Here is a 10,660-nt window from a genome sequence, read left to right on the forward strand (position 1 = left end):
GAATTACATAGTTACTATGTATTTTTAAAAGAGATACATTGATTCTCGTGTAAAGACATATTCACTTGTGAATATTACGTGATATATTTAGTTTATGCATTTCATCGAACAGTTGGCGTGCAAATAAATTAACTTATATAATTATGGTGAAAAATTAACAATTGAAGCCAATAATTACAGCACAAATCAAATCCTATAAAATTGATCAATAATCAGTAGGTTTAGATCAAATATTTTGAAATTTTTTATGAAAAACGAAGTTTTTCTAGCCTGAAAAGCGATTTTAAAAAAAAAATCTTCAAATATATGGTTTTGTTGATGTACTTTCGATTGCTATCTGTTTTTTGATATTGGTGAAGGTTCGATTGATGAAGTTTCGATGACTGGTGATCGCAAAATGATGTGACATCGATAAGTATGGATTATGTATATCGATTTTGCTTGACATCAATGAAACTGGACAAGATTAAATCACGACTTACACTTAATAGTACGAATAAATGTTTTTGATGATGAATCACAACATTTTGATGAAATAACGAAGATATTTGATGAAGAATTGATGTTTTATGAAGTGTCGATGTTTTTTGATGATGAACATGTGACATTGATGTTTTTTTGATGAAGAACAGATGACGTTGATGAAGAACAGAAGATGTTGATGGAGAAGATATGATGTTGATGAAGAACAGAGGAACGATCCAGATGAATGCATAACAGATGTTGTTGATGAAGAACGAATGAACGATTCAGAAAAACAACATGTCTTTAATGACTTAATCTAAATGTGTTTTACATATATAAAAATGATTGGCTGAGAATGATTCCCATATTCTCAACCTTTTATTTTTTCTCAATTGAACTTACCTCTATCTATCTATATATATATATATATATATATATATATATATATATATATATATATATATATATATATATGCAATAATATAAGTATATTAAAGTTTAATAACGTCGATGGAAAAGCAAATAGAGATATGGAAGAAAAAAAAATCATGAGTAACATGATCATTACTTTGTAAATGATTTTCGTGTACTTTTTATATACAAACATGGATCAACATGATGTAAAAATTAATTGAAAATTTAGTAATAATAATTTGTCGAGCTAGTGGTTAATTATTGAGGTTCGGTGTTTCATAAAGTATATGTTAAGCTTCATTTTTTATTAGATCTTATTATTAACTCCTTATAAGTAAAATTTAAAGTTTGTTAAATTATATTAAAAAAATATATTTTGTCAGGGTCATGTGAATTGGTCCAATCAAATGTATAAGATGTTTTATAAGTTTGTTCAATTATAATAATGATATTTTATAAAATCTAACATTGATTTATATACTATTTGTAAGGGTGTTGTATTTTATGTAGATGAATACAAAATTCAACTGTCTTTGTTACATTTTTTAATAATTCCAACACATTTTATACAAAAATTTGATAAAATGTCGACATGTCGTTTTTGCACACCATCCGATAGTACTATGATAAATACAATACATACACATATATAAATATATAATAATGTTTATAAATTCAAACAATAATTTGTTAGAAGCCAACATTTGCACACTATGTACGCAAGAAAATGACAACACAAAACAACCATTAAACTTCGAGACATGAAACAAGTTCCCCAAATCCTTAGCTGTACACCCATCCATCTATGATTGAACAACCCCAATTTTAATTTCGATCCTAAAAGCGCCACTGTTCCATTGGTAGAAATTAGAATAGAAGCGCGATTGATTTCGGGAAATCTTGACTTTCTGGACATCTTCAATTCATCCGATTATAGTATTCTTTATAAACAAACTCCGGCTTCAACACGTCAATCTAGTCTCCTGCTCTCACAGTTTAGCTTCCACATCACACCTTCATCGTGGCTCATTACATCAATTTCACAACAAGAAAAATTCCCCTAATTATTGATGGGTTGATTGATTGTATCTTCTGCGAGCTGAATTTCTCATCTGGGGTTTGCAGTTCTAGGTCAGTTCTTTCTTACCTATTTTTTTTTTCTCCCACTTCCTTTATCAATCGCAAGTGTTTTTGTTTCTGGGTATGTTTCAATTCTGCAAATTTGAGGAAACCCGATAGTTTTCTCAAGGGTTCGATGAAAAATTACTTATCTTTCATGGTCGTGAGTTTCTGAATTTGCAGTTTTGTAGACATCTTAGCTCCCATAGTTACCGATCACTTTCTCATGAATAAATACATCATTTTTGTGTCGATCATGCTTAGATTTGTGTGTAATAGCTAAACCTAAATATATATAGTTGATAACAATTTGGGCATCTTTTCTTCTGTAGCATGCGAAAAAGAGTGGAATTGAGACTATGAGACGTTAACTTTTGTTTGGTTGTTCTTGTCAGGAGGAATTTCACAAACAGAAACTATAAACACCATTAATTATGGGCCCTGGTGGTAATATTTTTCAAGATGTTAGTGAATCGCGTGCTGATTTTGGTGTTAAATCTGCAAATATAGAAGGAAGAAGTTGCCTGAGATTATGCGGATCTGCTGGTGGTAGGCATGGATTGGCTTCAAACAGTGCAGTCCATGATCTACTCGAGTGCCCTGTCTGCCTTGGCATAATGCACCCTCCAATTCATCAAGTATGTTCTTCTTACTCTGGTTAGTAACCATAACCGGTTACTGGTTACTAAGTTAGTAACCAACCAGTAACCGGTTACTGTATGGTAACCGGTTAGTAGTAACCGATTACTGATTAGTTTAGATTTGGTTACTAATTAGTAACCGATTACCAGTAACCGTTGTTTTTAGCGGTTACCGGTAACAGTAACAACGGTTACCGGTAACAGTAACAACGGTTACCGGTTAGTAACTGGTTTATTGGTTATTGGTTACTGATGTATTTGTTATAACTTTATGAAGTGTCCAAATGGCCACACGATATGTGTTGTATGTAAATCAAAAGTGCAAAATAGCTGTCCGATATGCCGACAAGAGCTTGGGAATATACGATGTTTGGCATTGGAGAAAGTTGCAGAGTCGATAGAGTTGCCATGCAAGTACCATTATTTGGGATGCCATGAGATTTTTCCTTATCATAGTAGGATAAGACATGAGGAGAATTGTAAATATCGGGGGTATAATTGTCCATATGCGGGAACGGAATGCTATGTCACGGGTGATATTCCATTCCTTGTTGCACATCTCAAGACGGATCATAATGTTGACATGCATGATGGGTCCACATTCAACCACCGCTATGTGAAGCCTAATCCTCATGAAATTGAAAACGCCACATGGATGTTAACGGTATGATCTTTCTCTATGTGTGTGTAGGTAGTGTTTGGTATGATGGAATCACACAAGGAATGGAATGGAATGGTTCATTCTATTCCATTCCTTTATGTCTGATTGTTTCTTTTTACTTAATGTAAAAAGAACGACTTACTGACATCTAGTTTCTTGATTTTTTTTATTGGATGTAGATTTTCAACTGCTTCGGGTATCAATTTTGTTTGCACTTTGAGGCGTTTCATTTGGGCATGGCACCCGTTTACATGGCGTTTTTGCGTTTTATGGGGGATGAAAATGACGCGAGTAAATTCAGTTATAGTTTGGAGGTTGGTGGGAATGGAAGAAAGCTAAAATGGCAAGGGGTCCCACGGAGTATCCGTGATAGTCATAAAACGGTTAGAGATAGTCTAGATGGGTTGATCATAACAAGAAATATAGGCTTGTTTTTCTCCGGTGGTGATAGGAAGGAGCTCAAGTTGAAAGTGGCCGGACGGATTTGGAGAGAGCAGTCTTGATTCTTGAAGTTGAACCACCACCGCCACTTGCCGCCACTCGCACCGCCTTACACAGCCTTGTTTTTTTGTTTTTGTGAAATAGAAAGAAAAAAGGGTGGTTTTTAGGGTTTATAATTATATGCAATATCTATGTAAAGGTTTAGATTGGGGTTTGAGGGGTTAGTTTTGTTACTTGAAACATTTTTGCGTCGTGGATGATCTTAAGGCGAGAGAATGTAAGCTTTCTTTTTGATCATTTTTCTGTAAAAATGGTGCAACTTTAAATCGGTTATATAACGGTCTGCTAAGCTCTATAGGAATCTAATCTATATTAAAATTTAAACTCACATGATATTTTTGATTTTTTTTTAAGTATTCCATATAGAAACCAACCATGCCACGACTTAAGTTTTCTGATCATTTTCATGACACCTTGAATTCAAATTGTAAAATTCATTTGGAAATGTTAAAAGTTTTAATACCCTGATGTTTTTAACCATCGTTTTTAATAATTGGGAGTTAAGTAGTTGTATTTTCATAAGCAAGAAAGAAACTCACGACTTGAACTTTAAAAAAAAGGTTATAGCATTTAATAATTGATATTTAAATAATGGTCGTATTTGGAAAATATATAAATACAATGATTATTAAATAATCAACCTAATAATTAAATTAAAAAAAAAGAAAAAAAAACTTCACCAGGCACCAAGTCAAGTTTTCACAAGAATAACTTCTTGTTATCTAACTGATAACATAGCCATAAAAATATATAAAAAAATAATAATGATTTGAGATTTACTTTTTCACCGTAGTAACATCACTAGTAAATTAATTGTAATATACATTTTTATTTTATTTTATATTAAATAACATACTTAATTAAATTTTATATTATATATTAAATACTATATTTTTTTGATTTTTCTATAAAATATTATATTACATACTTAATTAATGTTTCAACATTTTATTAAGGGTAAAATATAAAATACAAAAAAAAAAAGAAACATAACATGTATATATATACAAAAAAGCTCATATGTAATTTGTTTGTTAAGGAAAAATATTAATTTTTAGTTATTAGGATTATCCAAATTTCGGTACAACACTCTTAGTAGAAGGCCGAGTTGAAACTCCCTCTATTCGTACAGGACAAGCAAGTTATTGGGGGCTCTTTATGCCAAATACTTTGACACTATAGGGGAGAAAACCAGAAATCTCCTAAGAATAAAGATCTTCCTATTGATACTAGTATTAGTGCGCCCGACTCCCGGGGAAAAGGAATTACACTAGATCTTGGCAATGTCACTCCAACAAGCTTGACAGGGAGAGAGTAGAAGTAGGCAAACGGATGTTTTGGGGGAACTACGGGAGACGGAGACAGGTGGTTAGGCGAGATTCTAACTTCTGGCTCATCGCAATTCCATTTCTTAAAGTGCAAGTCCTTCTATTAATATGTCTCATTTAATTTACATGACAACTAGATGTGATGTCAATAATGATAACATAGGTGGTACATGTGTCCTTTTGATCTCTTATAACATATCAAAATATAAATCTTGATCTTCAATCACATTACATTTCTATGAGTTTTATCTATTGATACATTATAAGATGTCAAAAGATGTGGTGAGTAACTTAATAACCAATGTTCAACTCACTATTCAGTCATGTGGCCATGGAGATTCGTTTGTAATGGATGTTCGTCTGTGACTTCAGAGTATGACACATAAGTCTATGTGGCCACAGAGATTTATCTGCAATGACTCTAATGTATGTGAGAATCATCTTCACGACAAGGGTTAATAAGTATACGAAAACGGGCATGAATACCTTCGTTAAGAAAGTTCCATTTTCTAAAAAAACGGTTTTCTTAAAGTTAAATTAATCGCTCCTAACAAAATACCAAGTAAAAATGAACCAAAAGGGAATATTTTTTAATTCAAAATAACTCGACGGACCATTATAGGATTATGCCCAAACTTAAGGGATCTTAGTGGAAGTATTCACTATCATTCATTACTCACTAGTCTGCCAAACCCTAACTACCAAAACCTCCATGGAAGTAGAGCTTCAAACACAGAAATGATTTCTCGAAAATTAACTCCATCAAAGCTCAAGAACCTTCTTGCCCTCTCTCCCTTCACTACCTATGCATACACACAATCTGTATCCAACTCCAATTTCACCTCCATCATAAACCCCCCAAAAATTTCAGATCTCTTAAACCCTACTAAAACCCTAGCAACGCCAAACCTCCATTTCAGAATCTTCTCTTCAAATCACACTTCGGTTCCACCTCCGACCCTCTCCAGAGACGGAAATTACGATGAAACAACCTCCCAAAGCCGCAGAATTTGCCCTGGATGTGGAATCCAAATGCAGGACTCCGACGCTAACCAACCTGGGTTCTTCATCACACCCTCAGTCAAAGATCCAACTTACAAACAACAAATCGACAAAAACCCCTTAGCAGACGAAACCCACATTCCAGATTCTCTCAAAAAGGGAATCTTAATTGAACCCGATGAAACCCTCGAAAACCCTACCCCCAAATCGCCCGAGAGACCAGTCGTTTGCGCGAGGTGTCACAGCTTGAGGAACTACGGGAAAGTGAAGGATCAAACCGTCGAAAACCTGCTACCCGATTTCGACTTCGATCATACAGTCGGAAGGAGGTTGAATTCGGTTTCAGGTACACGAACTGTCGTAGTAATGGTGGTAGACGCCGTCGATTTCGACGGATCATTCCCCAGAAAAGTCGCAGAGTTAGTTTCCAACACAATCGACGTTCATTCTAGATCTTGGAAAGAAGGGAAATCAGGTAATTTACCTAGAATTGTGTTAGTCGTTACAAAAATCGATCTTCTCCCTTCATCTTTATCCCCAACTGGATTCGATCACTGGGTTAGAACTAGGGCAAGAGAAGGAGGAGCTACCAAATTAACCAAAGTTCATCTTGTAAGCGCTGTAAAAAATTGGGGATTAAAGAATCTTGCAGATGATATGGTGTCATTAGCTGGACCACGAGGGCATATTTGGGTCATCGGTGCACAAAATGCTGGAAAATCAACACTTATTAATGCAATGGGGAAATCCATAGGTGGTAAAATGACCATTTTGACCGAAGCTCCAATACCCGGGACTACATTAGGGATTGTTCGGGTGGAGGGTGTGCTTCCTGGTGGAACAAAGTTGTTTGATACACCAGGGTTACTGCATCCACACCAGATTACCACGCGGTTGACTACGGAAGAACAGAAGTTAGTCCACATCAGCAAAGAGTTAAAACCAAGGACTTATAGGATCAAGGTGATCTTCCAAGTTCCAACTATACCCTTTATTATGTATTTTTGTGATCTTTGTGGTGATTATTGTTGTAATTTGTTATGAATTAGGTTGGGCATTCTGTGCATATTGGGGGACTTATGAGGCTTGATATTGAAGAATCATCGGTTGATTCTATATATGTAACTGTTTGGGCATCTCCTCATCTTCCTCTTCATATGGGAAAAACAGAGAAAGCATCAACAATGGTGGAAGATCATTTTGGTCGTCAATTACAGGTACAATAATAATTCAAGATTTTGTGTTCATGAATCATGATAATCGAAATGTCATTTTGTCATGGTAATTGTAATCGTGTAATATGGTAATAAGATGTTGTAATTTCCGATTTTACCCTCAGCCGCCAATTGGGAAGCAAAGAGTGGAGGAGCTTGGAAGATGGGTAAGAAAGGAATTTTGCGTGCGTGGGAATTGGTGGGACTCGAGTTGCGTTGATATTGCATGTGGTGGTCTTGGTTGGTTTGCAATTGGATTAAAGGGAGAAGCGGTTGTTGGTGTTTGGACATATGATGGTGTTGATGTCACCCCTCGCAATGCTTTGATTCCTCATCGATCACATAACTTTGAAGTCACAGGGTTTACTGTTTCAAAAATTGTGTCAAAAGCTGATAAATCTTTGAATAAGCAAAAGCAAAAGCAAAAGCAGAATGAGAATGAGAAGAAGAGGAAAGTTGGGGATTTGGAAACTAATGTAACAAGTGCTGCATTGTGATTTATCATGAGAATTATTTATTATATAAGTGAAGATTTATTTATAATGAGATTTATGTTCTCAACAATTTCAATGCACAATGCAAAAGGGATGAAATGGTTTAGGTAAATGGAATGAGTTATTCATTTGAATTTTGGTAAGGAACTATTTGTTTCTCACCTTTTGGTGTTTTTGAATATCTCAAATAGTTAGTTACTCAATTATGACATAAACCCAATGAATTATTATATAAATTTTTTATATTAAATACAATGTAATTGATGACATTACTTGATTATTGGTATAGAATGTATTATTTACAAATCTACAAAGTTAAATATAATAAAAGCTCACAAAAATCCAACACAAAAAATTATTATAAATTTTTTTTATCTAACTATCTAAAAATAGTTATAATTTAACAAAATTATAAAATCTTAAGAAAAATTGTGTCATTAAATTTTTTATAAATAATAATGGGTTATAGTACAATTTTTTTTATGAAAAAAAACACACATTGTCTAAGGAATAAAATTTAACAAAGTGGAAGTACATTTCCATTCTATTAAAGATTATTGCACAAAATGGAAAAATCCATGTAATAACCATAAACTTTCATTCTTGTTAGTGCAAAATTTGTATCCAATAAGCTACATTTTAAATTCTATAGAAGGTTTCAGCAGATTGCTAATCTATCTTCCTTTCATCATATCATAATCATAATCATAATACATGATAAAATAGTCGTTTCATCTTATTTTATAGATGAACAAAGCTGAAACCTGTATTCAACCTCTCAACAGCAGCTTGAACTTAAAGACAATTACGTTTTTGCCCTCAAGCCGCTTCTATATAACAAACAATTTTTGCTCCTCTATTTACCATATTCAAGAATCACCCCAAAACCCAACTCCCAATGACACCTAAAAAGCAGAAACATTAAGATTAACATTTTGACTTTTTAGGGTCACATATAAAGTTGAATAATGAATATAGAAATTTGGAAAATGACCTAAGAGTTTGGAAGTAGGCGCCCATTATACATCTTTTCAAGCAATTGTTTGGCATCAGGCCTCCTAAGAAGACCTTTATTGTTGGGTAAACCAGTACCCAAACAAACAGGACATACAAGTTTCCCTCTTCCTGTTTCCAAAATCAAGAACATAAATTATCAAACACTTGTAATTTCAATGAATTAAATACAATTAGTATGAATGAAAAAGAATTATACCATAGCAATTAGGGCATTCAGTAAACTCGTATGTATCTTTAGCTCGTTTTCTGTTCAAAGCTTTCCATTTTCCTGTTCCACCACACATTTCACCTAGATACAAAATCAACATCTCATATACCAATTAAAAACCCAAAATCAACAACATTAATCTTTCAATCATATCAATTTAATCTTCCATCTTCCAATTGTTATGAACAAAAAGCAAAACTTACATATAATAGCACCACTACCCCCACAGTTCCGACACCCTGGTTTCATATCAGATGCAATTGCCTTTCCCCGGGGACTACTTGAATTGCTAATTAAAGCTATTGATGAAGTTAAACATGCTAGACATCTTCTTCGTGATGTCAAATGGTTTTGAGTCTGTGAAGATGATGATTTTGATTTAGATTTAATAATCAATCAATCATAGTTGGAATCGGAAATATCTAAAGAAAAAAATGAATAGATACAGTCTACAGAGTACAGACCTTTGTCGTGATAGGTTCTGGTGAGGTGTCTGGAACATCTGCTGAAGAGCTCTCTGATTCTAAGCTACATCTCACGCGATAGCGCACCAACTTCAAATTAGCTAATCATAAAATTAGAAATGTCAGTTCACCTTAGAAACTGAAATTCCGACTTTTAAAATTAGCTAGTTTTCAATGTTTAAACTGATGAGATGAAATTGTTTTGATTCAATCAAATAAAAACTTGAGTTGGAAAACGTTCTGATTTATTCAGTTGGAGTAAATATCAACGTTATTCACAAACAGGCAGCGGAAATCGCAAACAATCACAGAAGCTGAGTAGAATAAGAAAGGTGAGAGTGTTTTCAGAAACCCTAGGTTGTTCAATTTGGTAAAGAAGAGAGCGAGTGACTTACATTGTAGAGCATGTCGAGGGTTTGAATGGGCAGATAGAGGTGTAATTGCGGAGGGTGAAGGAGAAGAAAGGTTAAACGCCATTTTCGTCCTTCTCGACAGAGGCTCTGTTTGAAGAAGATGAGTAGCTATGGAAGACCGTTTATTGATGGATATGATAGGGGTGACGTGGCCTATGACCAGCCGTCAAATAAGTTACAAACTTAACGTTTCAAATGACTCGGAACTTGTTACATTTTAAAGCAATAGAATTTGTATAAAAAAGTTAAAAGTAAATTACACAAATAGTTCCAATGGATTTGAGGTAATCTGTGTCTATATTTTTTTTTTCTTATTCAGATTATTTATATTGTATTGTTTTGTCACGGTTTTTACCCATGTAAGGTATAAATTAACGTATTTTCCTTTACAACACTTTACAAGTAACCTATCTTTGTCATTCTTCTCAAAATAGAAGTCATACCCATATGTGCTATTGTATAGTTACTAAGAGATGTCTTAAGTTCAACATGAGAGGAGAATCACATACCTAGTTCAAGCTTTATCTTCTTTCATTCTCCTGCGTAGCATCATACGGTAGACAGCTGGTTGTTCATTAAAGTCTTCATCATCATGTTCTATCGGACATAACTTGTTCAAAAGTGACAATTTACTGTTTTTTTAAGGTTCTTTTGCTTGATATAACTTCATCGTCCTCTTCGTGCTCACACTTCTCACTATCTGCTATAATGGGGTCAAC

The 10,660-nt window shown here is 34.0% G+C and overlaps 3 protein-coding genes across 3 annotated transcripts; 2 read left to right on the forward strand and 1 right to left on the reverse strand.

Annotated features, from left to right (window-relative positions):
• Positions 1–1,582: 1,582 nt before the first annotated feature.
• LOC145157802 (E3 ubiquitin-protein ligase SINAT2-like) lies at positions 1,583–4,038 on the forward strand. Its single transcript, XM_079076796.1, has 4 exons — positions 1,583–2,010; positions 2,394–2,636; positions 2,917–3,303; positions 3,480–4,038. The coding sequence occupies exons 2-4, from the start codon at positions 2,433–2,435 to the stop codon at positions 3,801–3,803; spliced, it is 915 nt and encodes a 304-aa protein (XP_078932922.1). The 5' UTR covers positions 1,583–2,010; positions 2,394–2,432; the 3' UTR covers positions 3,804–4,038.
• A 1,764-nt stretch (positions 4,039–5,802) lies between these two features.
• On the forward strand, positions 5,803–7,891 carry LOC145157809 (P-loop containing nucleoside triphosphate hydrolases superfamily protein). Its single transcript, XM_079076801.1, has 3 exons — positions 5,803–7,094; positions 7,181–7,348; positions 7,471–7,891. Exons 1-3 carry the CDS (start codon positions 5,868–5,870, stop codon positions 7,840–7,842), a joined length of 1,767 nt encoding a protein of 588 aa, XP_078932927.1. The 5' UTR covers positions 5,803–5,867; the 3' UTR covers positions 7,843–7,891.
• A 527-nt stretch (positions 7,892–8,418) lies between these two features.
• EDA3 (DnaJ/Hsp40 cysteine-rich domain superfamily protein) lies at positions 8,419–10,061 on the reverse strand. Its single transcript, XM_079076806.1, has 6 exons — positions 9,924–10,061; positions 9,529–9,629; positions 9,268–9,421; positions 9,053–9,145; positions 8,834–8,964; positions 8,419–8,744 (listed from the first exon to the last, which is right to left on the reverse strand). The coding sequence occupies exons 1-5, from the start codon at positions 10,003–10,005 to the stop codon at positions 8,834–8,836; spliced, it is 561 nt and encodes a 186-aa protein (XP_078932932.1). The 5' UTR covers positions 10,006–10,061; the 3' UTR covers positions 8,419–8,744.
• Between the last annotated feature and the right edge of the window lie 599 nt (positions 10,062–10,660).

This window comes from Lactuca virosa, chromosome 1, assembly GCF_052849685.1.
Source record: "Lactuca virosa cultivar CGN04683 chromosome 1, Lactuca_virosa_CGN04683_v6, whole genome shotgun sequence".
NCBI lineage: Eukaryota > Viridiplantae > Streptophyta > Magnoliopsida > Asterales > Asteraceae > Lactuca > Lactuca virosa.

Coding starts and splice junctions, on each gene's coding strand:
- LOC145157809 (XM_079076801.1), top strand. CDS start 5,868: ATGATTTCTCGAAAATTAACTCCATCAAAGCTCAAGAACCTTCTTGCC. Junction 7,095..7,180: donor CAAGGACTTATAGGATCAAG/GTGATCTTCCAA, acceptor GTTATGAATTAG/GTTGGGCATTCTGTGCATAT. Junction 7,349..7,470: donor ATTTTGGTCGTCAATTACAG/GTACAATAATAA, acceptor TTTTACCCTCAG/CCGCCAATTGGGAAGCAAAG.
- LOC145157802 (XM_079076796.1), top strand. CDS start 2,433: ATGGGCCCTGGTGGTAATATTTTTCAAGATGTTAGTGAATCGCGTGCT. Junction 2,637..2,916: donor TGCACCCTCCAATTCATCAA/GTATGTTCTTCT, acceptor AACTTTATGAAG/TGTCCAAATGGCCACACGAT. Junction 3,304..3,479: donor ACGCCACATGGATGTTAACG/GTATGATCTTTC, acceptor TATTGGATGTAG/ATTTTCAACTGCTTCGGGTA.
- EDA3 (XM_079076806.1), bottom strand. CDS start 10,005: ATGGCGTTTAACCTTTCTTCTCCTTCACCCTCCGCAATTACACCTCTA. Junction 9,422..9,528: donor CAGAACCTATCACGACAAAG/GTCTGTACTCTG, acceptor TCATCTTCACAG/ACTCAAAACCATTTGACATC. Junction 8,965..9,052: donor TGAATGCCCTAATTGCTATG/GTATAATTCTTT, acceptor TTTTGGAAACAG/GAAGAGGGAAACTTGTATGT.